General features: G+C 35.7%; 1 protein-coding gene across 7 annotated transcripts in view; it reads left to right on the forward strand.

Moving 5' to 3' along the window:
* Positions 1-18,010, forward strand: part of LOC111074796 (lysine-specific demethylase 6A) — a 165,999-nt gene that overhangs the window by 127,420 nt on the left and 20,569 nt on the right. For 6 of the 7 annotated variants that reach the window (XM_041596042.1, XM_041596049.1, XM_041596050.1 and 3 more), the window contains 4 exons: positions 9,357-10,078; positions 10,141-10,265; positions 13,626-14,045; positions 14,558-14,767. In XM_041596042.1, the coding sequence (XP_041451976.1) occupies positions 9,357-10,078; positions 10,141-10,265; positions 13,626-14,045; positions 14,558-14,767 (1,477 nt within the window). Of the gene's footprint in view, positions 1-9,356; positions 10,079-10,140; positions 10,266-13,625; positions 14,046-14,557; positions 14,768-18,010 lie in introns of those variants that run through there. The other variant, XM_022367740.2, reaches the window with a different exon arrangement.

An 18,010-nucleotide genomic window follows, 5' to 3' on the forward strand; every position in this document is an offset into this window, starting at 1 on the left:
AAAGGAAAGTGAAAGAATGCATAGAGTGCACGGCAATAATTTGAGTTATTCCAATTTCTCTGTCTCTGCCATTTCTGTCATTTCGTTTTGTGCACTACTTCATTCTAACTCATACAACCGAATGTTGAAAAGTGTGAGGCACACACACACTCCCATTCGTATAAACTCAATTCATTGTGTGTGTGTCACTCACTCAACTCAATTCAATTCGAATGAATTCTATTGGAATTTTTTTTTGAATGGAGCTACACAGATCTCTAATGCTTATCAAGAATATATACATACTTTATGGGGTCGGAAACGTTTCCTTTTCTGCGTTACACACATCCACTTTTACCACAAATCTAATATAGCCCTTAGCTCTTTTTTGATAAGAACTGCCATAGAAAAAAAACCATAATTCTTTAAAAAAATGTCCCATATCTATAAAAAAAATTCGGTTTGGATCGTTGAGTAGAAAAAAGTTCGATTTTGTCGAGTAGTGTAATCAGGGTACAAAATAGATTAGATTAGATTAAATAGATTTAACCACTAGCAGATCCACGCGCGAACAATGATAACACAAGGGAACAAGGGTTTTGTTGATTAAGAACTGAATGTTGTTTTTAAGAAAACACTACTCAACCAAATTGAACGTTTTATTTAGGCTATGAACCAAAATGACTTTCTGATAGATTTCGTGATTTTAAAATATTTGTAGTACTTAATTTTTTTGTATGGTGTAATTTTTTTTAAAAGAATTTTTAAAATCTGTTTATTGTTTCTTGGTTTTTCAGAGGTAGTGCTATCTGAAAATCATTAAAAACGAGAAGGAACGTGGGAGTCGCTTCTGGGGACGCGACTCTACTTATACCCGTACTCAGTCAGTATATTCATTTTTGAGCTTATAATTTTTTAGAATTTTAGAAATAAGCAAAAAAAATATTACATCTTAAATTTTTGGCTACATCTGTTATCGTTATCTACATCTACAATGTATATTATACATCTAACGTGTAGATCATACATGTACCGTTTAGATTCTACATCTCCTCCGCAAGAGGGCGCTCTCGTACATAACGCGGCAGAGTGTGCGAGCGAGAAAGAGAATGAGCAGCGTATCTCTGGCTGGTTGTTGGCGGGGGAAGAAACTGAAAATTAATTTCTTCATTCTGACTATAATTATGATACGATCTGATTCAGATTCGGCAATCTGGTAGATATGGGCTACGATACTGCGCTTTCAGTTTTATCGTATCTTTTAAATTGTGCCTGCCACGGATAGTCTTTATTATCTTTGTGATGGTGGAAGGGGGCGTGTGGAAATTTTGAAATAAACTTTTAGCAGTGTGATATCACTGAGACTGGAAACCAAATTTGGTTGCCCTAGCTCTATATCGACTCGGCTATTGATGCTGATCAAGAATATACATACTTTATGAGGTCGGAAACGTTTGCTTTTTGCGTTACACACATCCACTTTTACCAAAAATCTAATATACCCCTTAACTGTTTTTTTGATAAGTACTGCCATAGAAAAAAACCATAATTCTTAAAAAAAATTTAAAGTCCCATGTCTATCAGAAAAAGTCGGTTTGGATCCTTGAGAAAAAAAAAAAGTTCGATTTTGTCGAGTAGTGTAATTGCTCTAGTAGGAATGCAGATGAGTCCTAAACTTTAAATAATTTTAATAAACTGAGTTATTTGCTTGATTAATGTCCGCTAAGTAGGTGAAGAGGCAATTGTCATAGTCGAATATTAGTACTAAACTCGAGATATTATTCATCAATTGAGTTATAATATGCCTGCGATTAGACGATCAAACCTTGGACGACGTACACGTCGTGAAATAAGTAATCGGACTGTCTCTATTAATCTAAGTAAATGAATGGAGACTTTTCCGTATTGCACAGGTTCACGCTGCACAATTACTAACTCAAATTCGACCAGTAGACTTGAATCGCGCTGCTTTCAAATACGATTGGGCAATAGCCTACCCAGATCTGCGCTGCGTTTATATCGGTTCATTGTCTGTCGTATTCCAGCATTGCAATTCATTGAACTTTCAATCGGAAACCCCGGCATATGCTGCGCTGTTGGAAAGGTAAAATTGTCCGTTTTGACTCATTCGCCAGAGCCATTGTATTCGTTTCTCTATGAAATTTCTAATATTGAAATTTTTAACGAGTAGTAAAACATTTTGTAGCTAAATAGCCTTTTCACACTGGCGACCATCCACCATCCATTTCTGCGATGGTCTGTAAGGTTTTGCCGTTCCGAATATTTCCCAGTTATTCCTCCATCCATCTGGGATGTTCCTAATTCACCCGTTTCTGTGCTGTATATTTTCGATCATTTTCAAATACAACCATAAATATTTGACAATCAAAATGAAAAAACCGAATTTGCTATTTGCTTTTTATTCCTATGCATTCTAATTTTACAGCCATTAGAAAACAACAAGCGGCAGGCTTTTATTGGTCTGCTGAAATGGGGAATATTTTGAATGATATTTGGCTGGAAAGTATTGAGGATTTCCAGGGACCTCGTAAGAAATCCCATGTTTATATGAAGATGGCCAAGTCGATAATAACGGCTGAAATCGAACATCATTAATCATTAATACATTTGTAACAACACTATTAACTTTTTCAAAATGTTATGTTGCCGTTTAACGACAGCAAAGACAATTGCCAAATTATTATCCATTCTTGTTTAATGAACAGTACATTTTCCACACAAATCTTTGTTATTTTATGCTCATCCAGCTGTTTTTCATGGATGGGGGATGGTGCCAATGTAAATCGTCATTTCACATCTTTCAAAATTTATCACTGTTCCCCCGGGATGGGCTCAGTGTGCACAGCCTATAAGGAAGTAAAGAGACTGTTATAGCCTATTCCCACAGGCCACCATCCATTTCGGGGATGGTCCGTAAGGTTTTGCCGTTCCGAAAATTTTCCAGTTATTCCACCAATCATCTGGGATGTTCCTAATTCGCACGTTTCTGTGTTCTGTATTTTTTCGATAATTGTCAAATGCAACCATAAATATTTGACATTTACAATAAAAAATCGGAATTCACTACGAAAATGTAAACTATGACAGACAGGAAAATGGTAAAAACAACAACAAAACATCTGATATGTCGGAATTGTCTCAGGCAGAAAAACTCGGTTTGTGGACTGGGAATTCTTTTATGAATGCTCTGCAAAACTCATGCAGTATATTGCACACGCTGTTTGCTGACAGCCTTCCGACTGTTCTGTACTCAGAAAAATAACCCAAAGTATACAATGCTATGGCTATACAAAACTTTCCTTAAAATTCGCCTCGTTTTCGGGTACACCTTTCTCCCAAAATGTCCCAAAACCACTTCTCAAAAAACATAGAATATATATTTTTATTTAAAACACTGATTGGATTTGTAGAAGCAGTCATAAATGACCACGCTTCAGTGTTTTCAAAACAGATATCCATTCCAATAAATTCCCCTCGTCAATGTTGGCCTTATTATCATCATCCATGTCCAGCAACATGATTAGATTGTGGAAGAATATATTTTGGTGCTAAGTCAAATTCACAATCACTGCAATATTATTTATATTCATTTAGATTATAAAAGAAAAAAATTTTCCGCCGCACTAAATTGTGTGCATCAGCTATTTTTCATGGATGGTAGATGGTGGATGGTGCCAGTGGGAATCGGAGTTTCACATCTGTCTAAAATTCCCACCGTTCCTCATGGATGTGCTGTGTGGGAAAAGGCTATTACGTTACATGTGCGAAGTTCGATTATTAAACTCATGAAAATTTATTTTTAAACTGAAAAACAAATAAAACGAGAAGGAACATGTGAGTCGCTTCTCCACTTTTATACCCGTACTCAGCCAGTATATGTATGAATTTGTGAGCTTATGATTTATCTAGAATTTCAAAATTTTTTACATTTTTTGCTACATCTATCATCTACATCTAACATGTTTATTCCACATCTGAAATGTAGATTATACAGCAACAATGTATATTCTTCATCTTCTCCGCAAAGGTCGCGCGTTACACAGGGCAGAGTATGTGCGAGCGATAAAGAGAATGAGTAGCTTGGTCTCGTTCTGGAGGAGTAACTGAAAATTAATTTCTTTATTCTGGCTATATTAATGATACGATCTGATTCAGATTCGGCCATCTGGTCATTCTCTACGATACTGCGTTTTTAGTTTTCTGGAATCTTTGCTGTTTTGTTGCTGCCACAGATTTTTTATTAATTTTTTTAAAATGAAAAACAAATTATTTACAAAAAATTATATACTTTTTAAATTAAAATTTTTCATAATGTTTTCCTTAATTATTTATATTAATGAAAAAATAAAAGGAAATACAAATTTTAAAAGAAAAATAAATAAAAAATATATATATAAATATATATATTTTTTAGAATATGATGAAGTGCCTTTTGATTTTGCTGATATTAAAGGGTCAGACGTCAGTTGAAATAAGTCCTCCATCGTATTAAAACGCGAATTTTTTCGTGTGTGGTTCATCCTATAGTTGCGCATATCTTTATTTCGCGCTTCAAGCGCTTCCTCGGACATCTTGCCGATTGGAAGGGGCATGTAAAACCATGGGTATTCCTGTACAAAAACAGTCGCTGACTCCCAAGCGTATTGGCGAAAAGCTTCAACATATACACTTATGGACAAAATAATAGGTGTGCTTTTTTTTTTCTTTTTCAACTTTTAATTTCTAGTTCATATCTTCTCTAAGCTCAACAAATCAAAGTTTTTTCAAATCTTATATTAATTGTCTTTAAAGAAAAAGTAAAAACAGTTTCACAAACCCTTTAATTTACAAGAAAATTAAATATTTCCGTCAATTTTGGCTGGACACAATAATAGGGGTACGAAGATAAATGTTTAAATTAAAACGATATTTCACTATTTTGGGTCTTGTTTTATATTCAATTGAGTGTATATCAGCTAATACCCGGTATATCCGCCATTAATTTGCAGGGCTTTCTCCATTTATCTCGGCATGGAGGATATTAACTTGCGACAAATTCCAATTGGAATGTTGTACCTCCTCTTTGGACAATATCTCAAAGTTGATTTTTATTTTGTCAAAAAGTCTTTCCGACCTCTCTTTTGAGTTCACCCCAGAGATTCTCGATTGGATTTAGGTCCGGGGATTGACTTGGCCACCCAAGAACATCCACACTTTGCTCTCGGAACCAATCCTTTACTACTCGAGAGGCGTGCTTCGGGTCATTATCCTGCTGGAACTTCCATAAAAGTGGCATATTATCCTCTGTACCATATGCAGAGGATCAGACCAGGATCAGAGCAGACCATCACCGTATCCAATAGATCTTTTTATACGAATCTGTCCCATATTCCGTCAATACGATGAATCGGACCAACACCATACCATGAAACGCAGCCCCATACCATTAGGCTACCACCTCCATGTTTCACAGTTTTACATGTGTACCTGTAAAGGAAAATTCTTTGCCTTTCGGACGACGTACATTCCTTTTGGCATAATTTCCAAATAATTTGATCTTGGTTTCGTCACTCCAGAGGATATTAAGTCATTTTTTCTCACCCTCCGGTCCGCACCAGGTTATACGGTCTAGTGCAAATTTTTTCCTCATCTGTAAATTTGCCGAACGAAGCAAAGGAACCCTGCGAGCAATCCTACCTGGTAGGTTTGCTATTGCCAATCGTCGCCGAACGGTCCGTGATGACACAATATTCCCAATTTCGTTGGCAATCGTCCTGGAGGACTTGAACGGGTCGCGTTTTTTGTTTTTTTCGGTTTTTGGCATTGGTTACGAAGTTTTGAGATAGTTTCATTAACCTGGCAATGGATTTATAAGTTTTTCCCTCATCTCGGAGTCGTCGAAATATTTAATTTTCTTGTAAATTAAAGGGTTTGTGAAACTTTTTTTACTTTTTCTTTAAAGACAATTAATATAAGATTTGAAAAAACTTTGATTTGTTGAGATTAGAGAAGATATGAACTAGAAATTAAAAGTTGAAAAAGAAAAAAAACCACACCTATGCCCATAAGTACCCATATGCCATTGTGCGTAAAATAACGCAGTCTTTATTAATGTCTAGTATTTGCAGTGGAATAAGGCAAATGGAAAATATATGCTCGTCAACTATTCCAATTTCAGGATCACTGAAGCGCTGACGATAAGTAGAATGGCCACTGCTCCCATCACAACCCCATTTATATATGGCTTTAAATGCAGGACGGTTATCATGTGCTTTCATTTCTTTAAAGGCTGATTCCCATCCTTCAAATATCCTGGCAGTTGTGTGGTCAACCAATGACTGCAAATTGACTTCTGCTGAAGTTTCAGAAATTTTAATATCTTTGGGATAACATGCCTTTTTGGCAGTTAGCAGCACATCGTAACATGGAAACATTTTGGATCCTTTATTGCATTGTTGCATCAGTTGATATGAATTTTTTGTAAAGTCTCAATCTACAAAAAAGGTCTAAAGCTTCCTCTGGGGTAAAATGACGTACGTTATCTGCTTCAGTGTTTGTGTTCTTTACGATTTTTGCAGGGTTTTCCGAATCTAGTATTGATAAAACCTGAGAAGCATTTCTTTTGCCAGCTTTGTTTAAACGAACTAGAGTAGCTACTACCAATTCTTCGCAGAGAGTTTTGTTAACGATATCACTAACCCTTTTTCGTTGTGTTTTTAAATTAGTCAATTTAGTATTTATTTTCTTGCGATCTTCGTCGCTGAGTTTGTTTTCATCAATAACACTAGTCAACACGACAATTAGATTTAAATGAGCAATACCTTAAACGACGCCTAATTAATGCGTCTATCTAAAACTAAAAATGCATGCCAAGAATTATTTTTCTTTCGACTTTTCCCGAGTTTTTAAAGTCAAAATTTCGGAAAAAATACCGCAAAAATATGATGAAATTTGAATTTAAAAGCTTAATATCTTCCAGGCGTTAAGGTGCATATACAAAGTGTCTGGATCCGGTTTATAGCTGCATTTGTCAGCATTTCAGAACTGTAAAGTTCTATGCAACCAGATATAAGATACTTAAGTTAAGTGAAAAATAGAAGCACTACCTCTGAAAAAAACATTAAAACAATACCAGACTTTAAAAAATTCTTTAAAAAAAAACTAAACCATAAAAAAAAACATAATTCCTTAAAAATTGTTAAACCCCGAAATCTATAGGAAAAAGTCACAGCCTAAATAAGAAGTTCAATTTTGTTGAGTAGGGTAATTTGAGAAAAAACATGGCTTCGCATCGCTACAACTTTTTTTCCTGGCACAGTTTCCATCCGCCATATCGCAAAAAGCACGAAAGTGCCATTTGTCCTATAAAATCAAATAAATTAATGTGTGGCACGTAGTTGCAATTTGTTTCAACACAGAAGATTCAAAAAAGACTGTTTTCATAAATAAACGAGAAGGGAACGTGCAAGTCGTTTCTCTACTTATACCCGTACTCAGTCAGTATATACATTTTTGAGCATATTTTTTTTTTAAATAAAAAAAAATAATTTAATTTTACATTTTTTTGATACATCTGCATCTAACATGTAGATTGTACATGTTCCATTTAGATCTCCTTCGCTAGGGGTTGCTCGTGCACTGAACGCGGCAGAGTGTGCGAGCGAGAAAGAGATAGGTAGCGTGTCTCTGGCAGGGTGAGGCGGAGGAAGCAACAGAAAATTAATTTCTTCATTCTGGCTATAATTATGATCCGATTCCTACGCCCTCTGCGTTACACACATCCACTTTTATTACAAATCTAATATACCCCTTAACTGTTTTTTGAGAACGGGTATAAAAAAGATTGAAGGCGGATGGGGACGGATGTTAAAAGATCTATTCCATGCAAGTGTCGGGTATGTTATTAATAGCACACTAAAGGAAATGTTAAGTTCTACAACGATTTACCACTGATACATGTAAGCACAGGACCAACACATATATTTTTTATTGAATACTTACCAACTATGATCAAAATGGATGGTAATTTATATACAAATCGCAAAACATTAAGATTAATTTTGCTTTACTAAAAGCCATAAAATGGCGGTAAAATGTACTTAGGTAGACAGAAAAGTTTTCTGCGATTCAACCGTGAGCAGGTACTGGACGATCGATAGGAAAACTATATAAATATCGTAATAAATATCAGTGTGATGTTTACTTTCCAAAAAGTGAAAAAAATTAACAAGATTCGACATTTTAATTTTTCATTTATTGCCGGCCAGATTGGCAGAATCGACCACTGTGGGGCGGGGCGAAATTTTGAAAAACACTTGTAGCAGTGTGATATCAATTGAGTCTGGAAAAAAGATTTGGTTGCTCTAGCTCTTGTAGTCTGGAGGCGCGTGTGCTGAGTTTTCATTTCGTTGGGTGTTGACCTCGTCATTTGAGAGCTTTGGTTACTTGGTTTTGCTGTGGTGGGGGTTGGTTATATAATCTTGGCGCGTGCCTTTCCGTCGATTGGCCGCGCGTGTTCCGAGTTCTCGGTTTTCTTTCTTTCCTCGGTTGATGTCCCTCCGTCTTTCGACCTGTGCTGCATCTTCGAATTCGTTGGTGTTGATATCTTCACTTGGGGGTAGCGTTGGTTGCACCGACTGGTTGTGACGAACCATGGGATCCATTGTTCGTTACACCCCCCGATCGTGGGGCGCCATTGCCGGCGGCGGAGATTGTAATGCCTTCCTTGTTCTTGGCTTGCCCTCTATACTATACTCTATACTATAAATTTGTAGAAAAAAATGTCTGTACAATTTTTACATTTCTAGAAAATAGGTTCTTCAAAAATTAAAAATTTGTCAACAAAATCTCAAATTTAGGTGTATGTTTGAACGCCTATTTCATTTGTGTCGTTCTGTATAGCGATCGATTTTTATGATAGATTTTGTTTTTATACCTGTTTGTATAAACAATTTTTTTCTGAAAAATTGCATTTGTGTAAGTATATTTGTTGCTTTTGTTTAATTTCGATGATTCCCTAAAGATTAAATTCATTTATAAATACATTTTTTCTTAGAGGCAGCTAACTGTCTTATTTCATTAACAATTAATCAATTTATAAAACAAACATAATTTTTTATCCGAATTGTTTAGTTAGTTGAGGTTTTAATTTTGAAAATTGTTGACATATTTAGTTGAGCGGAACTGTATACATATGTACATACTTATGTATCTAAAAACTGTGATCCTGGTGCGAGGCATTCGAAAATGCATTTATATTCAGCTTAACACTCGTTCTGTATTAATTAATATCGAAATATTCGGTGTACCGAATTTAGTTTATTTTTTATTATTTAATATTGTAATTTTATTTATGCTAAAAAAAATATACTTTTCAGCGACATTCAGTAATCACAATTTAGATAATGTACAAGAAGGGAGAATGATTTCGGAACAAGCAATTTTGGATTCATATGAATATATTTCCAATGAACTTTATACAAAAAATACAAATATTAAATTTGAGCCTACCACTATTTTATCGATAACCAATGATGAAACTAGTCGCCATTTACATGAGGATTCTGACTACACTGAATATAATGTGAGCGCATCGATATCCGACTTATCTCAAACATTTAAAATACAAATGGATTCTAAGCAGCTGTTGTCAGCTGTCAAGCTTTTAACAATCGAAGATCCACCAATAAACTGTACAGTTCTACAAGGTAATACGGCACCTCCAGCACCACCCGATTGTCCACCACAAAAACTATCGAGGGACCAACTTTTACCACCAACTCCGTCTGTTCATTTAGAAAATAAAAAAAACGCATTCAGCCCCCAGTTGCAAGAATTTTGTTTAAAACATCCTATAGCAGTTGTGCGTGGCTTAGCTGGAGCTCTAAAGCTTGACTTAGGGCTCTTCTCTACTAAAACATTAGTTGAGGCAAATCCAGATCATAGTGTTGAAGTCAGAACACAAGTTCATCAGTCACCTGACGAAAATTGGGATGTATCGCAAGCTAAACGAGTTTGGGCCTGCATATCACACCGGTCTCATACAACAATTGCAAAATATGCACAATATCAAGCATCCAGCTTTCAAGACAGCCTTAAGGTAATTTGATCGATATATATAGATTTATTCCTGAATGTATTCAAAAAAATATTTCACCGCAGGATGAAAGTGATAAAGGATTTACAGGTTCCCAAATAATGTCGGACTCTGATTCAAAGGACTCGGTATCTAATTCCAACATTACTTTAAAACGCAAAAAACACAAAAGCAGCAGCAAAATGTTACGGTACTTACAACCATTTTCATTAATTTATAACTTAAGTATTTAAAGATTAGTAGGCTGGTGCCTGCATCTTTGCTTGTGTTGCGAAGCTGACATGACGAAGCACTTTCTGCTACAAATATTTATACATACATATTCGATAGTTCACATAAGATACGGTCGTGGCAAACACTGGTTTAAATCATAACGAAAAGGAACGTTGTGAGTCGCTTCTGTGCACGCGACTTTACTTTTATACCCTTACTCAGTCAGTATATAAATATGAGAGCTTATGATTTATGTATAATTTAAAATATTTTAAAGTTTTTATACCCGTACTCAAAAAATAGTTAAGGGGTATATTGTATTTGTGGTAAAAGTGGATGTGTGCAACGCAGAGAAGGAAACGTTTGCGACCCCATAAAGTGTATATATTCTTGATCAGCATCAATAGCCGAGTCGATATAGCCATGTTCGTCCGTCTGTCTGTCCGTCTTGATGAGCGCCTAGATCTCAGAGACTATAAGAGCTAGAGAAACCAAATTTGATTTCCAGACTCATGTGATATCACATTGCTACAAGTTTATTTCAAAATTTCGCCCCGCCCCTTTCCGCCCCCACAAAGTACGAAAATCTGTGGCAGGCACATTTTTAAAGATACGATAAAACTAAAACGCAGTATCGTAGAGAATGCCCATATCTACCAGATTGTCGAATCTGAATCAGATCGGATTATAATCATAGCCAGAATGAAGAAATTTTCAGTGGTTTCCCCTGCCTCCTTCTGCCAGAGAAAAGCTACTCATTCTCTTTCTCGCTCGCACACTCTGCCGCGTTCAGTGCGCGAGCAACCCCTAGCGGAGGAGTGTAGAATCTAAATGGTACATGTATAATCTGTATGTTAGATGTAGAATATACATAATATATGTAGATGTAGATAACAGATGTAGCAAAAAATGTGAAATGTTAAATTTTTTTTTTTGAATTCTAAAATTCTAAAAAATCATATGCTCAAAAATGTAAATACTGACTGAGTACGGATATAAGTAGAGTCGCGTCCTTAGAAGCGACTCACACGTTCCTTCTCGTTTAAAATTCGGTAGCAACCTCTAAAAAATTTAAAAAATATATAAAAACACATGTAAATTTTACTATTAAATCGATGGTAAGAAAACTAAGGGGTGTCCCGTTTGAATTTCGAAAAAAAAATTGTTTGTTTAAAATGTCGAAAAAAAAACTTAAACTGAGAAGGCAGCCATTTTGTGTTTGCGGTCAAATAATTTAGTCCTCAAAACATAATTTTCTAAAGGATTTCGAAAAATGCTGTTTTGTAAAACGACCACCCGATTCAGGAAGTAAGAGGAAGACCACCCAAAAGGATCCTCAAAGTAGCATCGTATTCGTAAACGATTGAGCGTCGAGGATCGGTTAAAAATAGCATAATATATTAGAAGGGAGTTTATTTATTCGGTTGGCATCGATATTAGCACATTATCAAAGCTAAGCGGCGGCGTCTTCAGGGCACATGACTTAACGGTCGGGGACAGATTTTTATGCACGTACTCAAAAAGATTTAAGCGGTTAATTGTATTTGTGGTAAAAGTGAATGAGTGCAACACAGAGAAGGAAACGTTTCCGACCCCATAAAGTATACATGTATATTCTTGATCAGCATCAATAACCGAGTCGATATAGCCTTGTCCGCCTGTCTGTCCGTCTTGATGAGCGCCTAGATCTCAGAGACTATAAGAGCTAGAGCAATCAAATTTTGTTTCCAGACTCATGTGAAATCACACTGTTACAAGTGTATTTAAAAATGTCGCCCCGGCTCTTTCCGCCCACACAAAAGACGAAAATCAGTGGCATCCACAATTTTGAAAATACTAAAAAACGTATTTAGAAAAAAATCACATTCTCAAAACTGTATATGCTGACTGAATACGGGTATAAGTAGAGTCGCGTCCCCAGAAGCGACTCACACGTTCCTTCTCGTTTTATATGGAGTTTGACAGGAATTTTTCGATTCCGCAGTGCTGGATACTATGCTTAAAGGGTTAAGTATTTGGCATTAATAGAGAACGGATAGGAAAACTCGGTCACTTACAAAAAAAATTTAGAGAAAAACCGTATACCGTCTATTGAGCAGTACTTCCGCATACTGATGCCCTCATCTTCTAGGACGATTCTGCTCCTTGCCACAGTGCAACATCGGTCAAGAACAATTGTGCTATGATTTATTCAAAAAGTTTGGTTTTTAAAAGGATGCGTTATTTTAGGTAAAATAATATCAAGCAACGGTGATAATTATGAAATTGGACTGGCGGGGAAATGGTCGTCATCTCAATGTTTTTATATGAAAGCAGAGACCCAAAAATGTATCTGAATTGAAAATAATATTTAAAAAAGTATGGCATAACGAAATATTCTGAAATCTAGTAGATACCAAGTTTCACATAGAAAACTAGTTATAAAACACAGGATGTTGAAAAAAGTATAACTCTCGTTTATTATATACTCTTCAATATTCATAGAATCGTAATAGCAGAAACATTTTATTTCCTGATCAAACACCTAAAGTGAATTTTTCTGTACAAATATAAGAATGAATACAAAAATGACTATTGTTCGATTGAATGATTCTTTTGAAAACGAGGACATTTGTGCTTAAACTTTTTATGTATTCCTCTTGCCTTTTATATTGTAAGCTTGGTTTAATAACTTTTTCTTTCGACACATACCAAAATTGTATAAAACAAAAAATTAACTTATTTTTGAGTGTCCCCATTATTTTAATGTCCGCTACTGTATTTGTTTTTATTTAGCATTGGAAGTTCGGAAATTAATTGAACAATTAATGTGTTTTAAAAACCAAGAAACCAAAAACCATAAACATTTTAGTCATTTAAAAAATTTTAAATTTTCACTTTGACCTTCAGTCATCACTTAACACAAATTTCTACAAGCGAATCAAATTACACATGTACATGACCGAATTGTACACACCACGAATAACTCGAGGACTCCCATTTTTAATTTTAAGTCAACCGAAAAGGCAAAACTGTGCAGGTATTAAACAAATTCTTCCAGAAATTAGAATCACAGGTTGTAATTTCAGAGTCGCCAATGCAATAAAATTCCAGGTTCTAGTATATGGACATTTTTAATTTTTGGGTGTTCTAAAATCCAAACTTCCACTGTATCTACATTATGTTATCTCCACTTTAAGACAGTACTTTATTTTTTTGATACACCAAGGACACTTTTTTCGACTTTGATATTTTTAAACTTATAAGTCTTATTTGTGATCCCTGGTTTTATCAATATCAAATTTTCAAAAAACTTGAAATTTACAATTTAATTTTTTATTTAAAATTTTACTCACAGATTTGGAACCAACGTGGATCTATCTGATGAAAGGAAATGGAAACCACAATTAAGTGAATTGCAAAAATTGCCGGCTTTTGCTCGAGTTATCTCCGCTGCCAATATGCTGTCTCATGTTGGTCACGTTATTTTGGGAATGAATACAGTTCAACTTTACATGAAAGTTCCCGGAAGTAGGACACCTGGTCATCAAGAAAATAATAACTTTTGCTCAATCAACATTAATATTGGTCCTGGAGATTGTGAATGGTTTGCCGTCCCAGATGCTTATTGGGGTGGAATTCACAATTTATGCGAAAAGAACAATATCAGTTACCTTCATGGTTCATGGTGGCCTGTCTTAGAAGATTTATACAAAGAAAATATACCCGTTTATAGATTTATACAAAAACCCGGAGACTTGGTTTGGGTAAATGCTGGGTAAGTAAAAATAAATATTAAGAAAAAAAGTTTAAAAAAATATATTCTAATCAATTTGAAAAATAACCTGTTGTATCGCCTTTTGCCATTTGTTGAGCTAGAGAGCTTTTTCACTAGCTGTTGATTTAGATTAAAATAAGAAGTCGAGCGGATTTGATATAGTTTATGTGTGTACAATTTATTTGTTATAAGTAGTCGAACTATGGGGCGTATAGGTGTAGCGAATGAGATAGCGAGATGTGCCGATTGATCAAATCAGAGCGATGTCGAGACGCACGGTCTGTTCAATATGCGAGAGAAGTGAGTGATAGATCATGATGGTAGAACGTGAGTGCGATAATGATGACGATTAATTAAAGACTAAAAGAGGGCAGGCGGACTGAATTGCTGGTGCGCTAATGCAAGAACAAAAGACGCGATAGAAGCTCGGGCTGCTGCTGAGCCGAGAACGAGCGATAGATAGAAAAAAAGATATTTATAAATTGTTTTTAATATTTTGTTTTACTTTTTAGATGTGTCCATTGGGTTCAATCTGTAGGATGGTGCAATAACATTGCCTGGAATGTTGGACCATTAACAGCACGTCAATATTCACTTGCGATTGAAAGATATGAATGGAATAAATTGCAAGCATTTAAAAGTATTGTACCAATGGTTCATTTAAGCTGGAACCTAGCAAGAAATATAAAAGTATCGGATAAAAAACTGTTTGAATTGATAAAGTGAGTATTTATCTTTCTTTTAATTATACTGTTACATTTTAGACGTTCGTAACTCTGGAATGAGAAATGGGAAATAGAGGGCTTTCATTATAAAATTTAGATTTTTAAACAGGAACTCGAAGAGTTACGGGGTATATTGGTTCAGAGTTGTGTCTGCCACAGATTTTCGCCCTTTGTTGTGGCGGAAGCTCTTACAGTCTCTAAGAACTAGGCGCTCATCAAGACGACGGACGGACAGGCTATATCGACTCGGCTATTGATTCTGATCAAGAATATATGTATATATTTTATGGGATTACGATATCGTTTCCTTCTCTGCAATTACACTACTCGACAAAATTGAACTTTTGATTTAGGCTGTGAACCAAAATGAAATACCGCACAAAATTATTAAATTTGAATTTGAAAGCTTAATATCTTCCAGGCGTTAAGCTGCAGATACAAAACGTCTTGGTCGGATTTATATCTGCGTTTGTCAGCTTTTCAGAACTGCAAAGTTCTATGCAACCAGATATAAAATACTTAAGTTATGAGAAAAATAGAAGCACTACCTCTGAAAAAAAAAAAAAAGTAATAACAGATTCTAAAAAATTCTTTAAAAAAAAAACTACACCATTAAAAAAAAAACATTATTCGTTAAACAATTTTAAACCCCGAAATCTATAAGAATCTAAATTTTGGGCCACAGCCTAATTCTAGTGTTGACTAGTGTTATCAACTTTTCCTAAAAAAAAAGCCCCTTAACTTTTCGAGTACAGACCGGCTGTTTATGCAAAATATAAGAAAAATGCGGAGCGCAAAACAGAAACGTCCGGTCACTACGAAAGAGAACGAACCATATCGATTCATATCGATCATATTCACGTTGATCTTCAAATTCTCTATTAAATGCGTCATTCACTCCGCGCTCTGGCGCTGGCATGCCTAACGTGATAAACAAACTACCGCACATAAGATAACACATATCTGCGATCAAGATCAAAGCCTGGTTATGCATTACCTCATTCGCCTCAAGATCAGGATTTCTTGAACCGATACGAATTCGATGTAAAATGTCTTCTGATATGTTATCTTTGTATTTGTTCTACAGGTCACATAGTTTAGATGGAAAGCATGTAGAATAGATTCTTTGGATGAACTGTTTAAATACGATTAATAGCATCAGTAGAACGCAAATTCGGATGATCAGGAACGATAAAGCGTTCCAAGCAGAGCGCCCAACAAACAGTTGACCGTTTATTACTGTCAAAAAATAACAGTTATTTATGGAGCTTCATTTAGGCTCTTGAATAAATTGGTGTTTGCTCAGCGAGAAACCAATTTTTTTCTTTCCCTTTTGCTTTGCTCATTTGCTGACCGTTTTGTCGCGAGCGAAGTAAATAAAAGCTAGCTAGGCCACGCGCCCTAGGAACATAACACAGCTTCGGAGACCACCAAAACAAAAACAAAATAAATGTAAAAATGACCGTTTACGTTGACCCTTTTATTATTCTGCTCCTCTGCTGACTCTTAATGTGCGAGCGCTAATTCGGATCGCTCTCTATGATTTGGTTTTGAAAGAGCATAAAAAAATAGCTCAACTGAGAACAGTCAATCGAAAACAAAAACGAAGAGAAACGAAGGATTCTGCTCAAAGACAGAGCAAGCGTGTATGGGTTTTCGGATATTTTAGTGCGCAGACAGCAAATGGAAAAACAGTGAACAGTTATTTGCGAGGTCTGGTTCCAAGTGTGGTGCCAATAACGTGGTAAAGTGGTAACGTGGTAACGTGGTGAGTAAAGCAACATAAAGCAATCCGTACGAACGGATCGCTTTGGAAAGTCGTAAAGAAATGGTAAATATTTTCGCTGGAGCTGTTTTAGCACTTTAAGCTGCATTTGAAGCAGTGAAATATATTCTTTGACCGTTTTCCAGATGAACCGCCAAATGTACAACAGTAGGATGACGTTCGTCATACACAAAATTGCCTCATTGCAGTTCACATATCTACCAACTTGATAGCGCTTTATTTCATCGTCGATGTAGAATTTCCAAAACGATATTAAATTTAATTTTGTTATACCTTTACTTAGGCTTGGGATGCGGGGGATTAGCGGGATGGACCAGAGCTGTGGGCGGCGATATAATAGATCGAACGAACCGTGCAAAACGAAGTAATATAAGTAATATAAGATACTTAAGTTATATGAAAAATAGAAGCACAACCTCTGAAAAAAACCATGAAAAAAATAAGATTTTAAAAAAATTCTTAAAAAAAAAACTGGACTAGGATAAAAATAACTAAGAATAAATAAAAATAATGCCCCCTGCACACTGAGCCCATCCCGGGGGAATGGTGGGAATTTCTGAAAGATGTGAAACACCGATTCACATTGACTCCATCCACCTCCACCATCCATGAGAAAACAGCTGATGCTCACAATGGCGTGCGGTGAAAAATTTGTTCACATCTATAATTTAAATGAATATAAATAACATTGCAATGGTTGTGAATGTGATTCAGCAGCAAAACATATTCTTGCACAAGCTAATCATGTTGCTGGACATGGCTGATGATACTGCGGCTAACATTGACGAGGAGAATTTATCGAATTGGATATCTGTTTTGATAACACTGAAGCGTGGTCATTTATGACTGCTTCTACAAATCCAATCAGTGTTTTAAATAAAAATATATATTCTATGTTTTTTGAGAAGCGGTTTTGAAGCGGGAAATTTTGAGAGAAACATGTACCCGAAAACGAGGCGTTTTTTAAGGAAAGTTTTGTATAGCCATAGCATTGTGTACTTTGGGTTCTTTTTCTGAGTACAGAACAGTCGGAAGGCTGTCAGCCAGCAGCGTCTGCAATATACTGCATGAGTTTTGCAGACCATTCATACACAAATTCCCGGAGGATATTCGATAAACTATCTCATATCAGATGTTTTGTTCTTGTTTTTTTTTTAAATTTTCCTATCTGTCATTGTTTACATTTTCGTTGTGAATGTCAAATATTTATGGTTGCATTTGAAAATTATCGAAAAAATACCGCACGGAAAGGTGCGAATTAGGAACATCCCAGATGGATGGTGGGATAACTGGGAAATCTTCGGAACGCAAAACCTTACGGACCAGTACGGACCGCCAGTGTGAAAAGGCTATAAGCCTTAGATCGGTATGGTGGTAAGAGTCTGCCAGAGTCCCAGTTAAGGTTTCTAAGAGCGAAGATTAAAAATTGCCTTTGAACTGATTCAATAAGAATT

Source organism: Drosophila obscura, unplaced genomic scaffold, assembly GCF_018151105.1.
Source record: "Drosophila obscura isolate BZ-5 IFL unplaced genomic scaffold, ASM1815110v1 contig_139, whole genome shotgun sequence".
In the NCBI taxonomy this organism is placed as follows: domain Eukaryota; kingdom Metazoa; phylum Arthropoda; class Insecta; order Diptera; family Drosophilidae; genus Drosophila; species Drosophila obscura.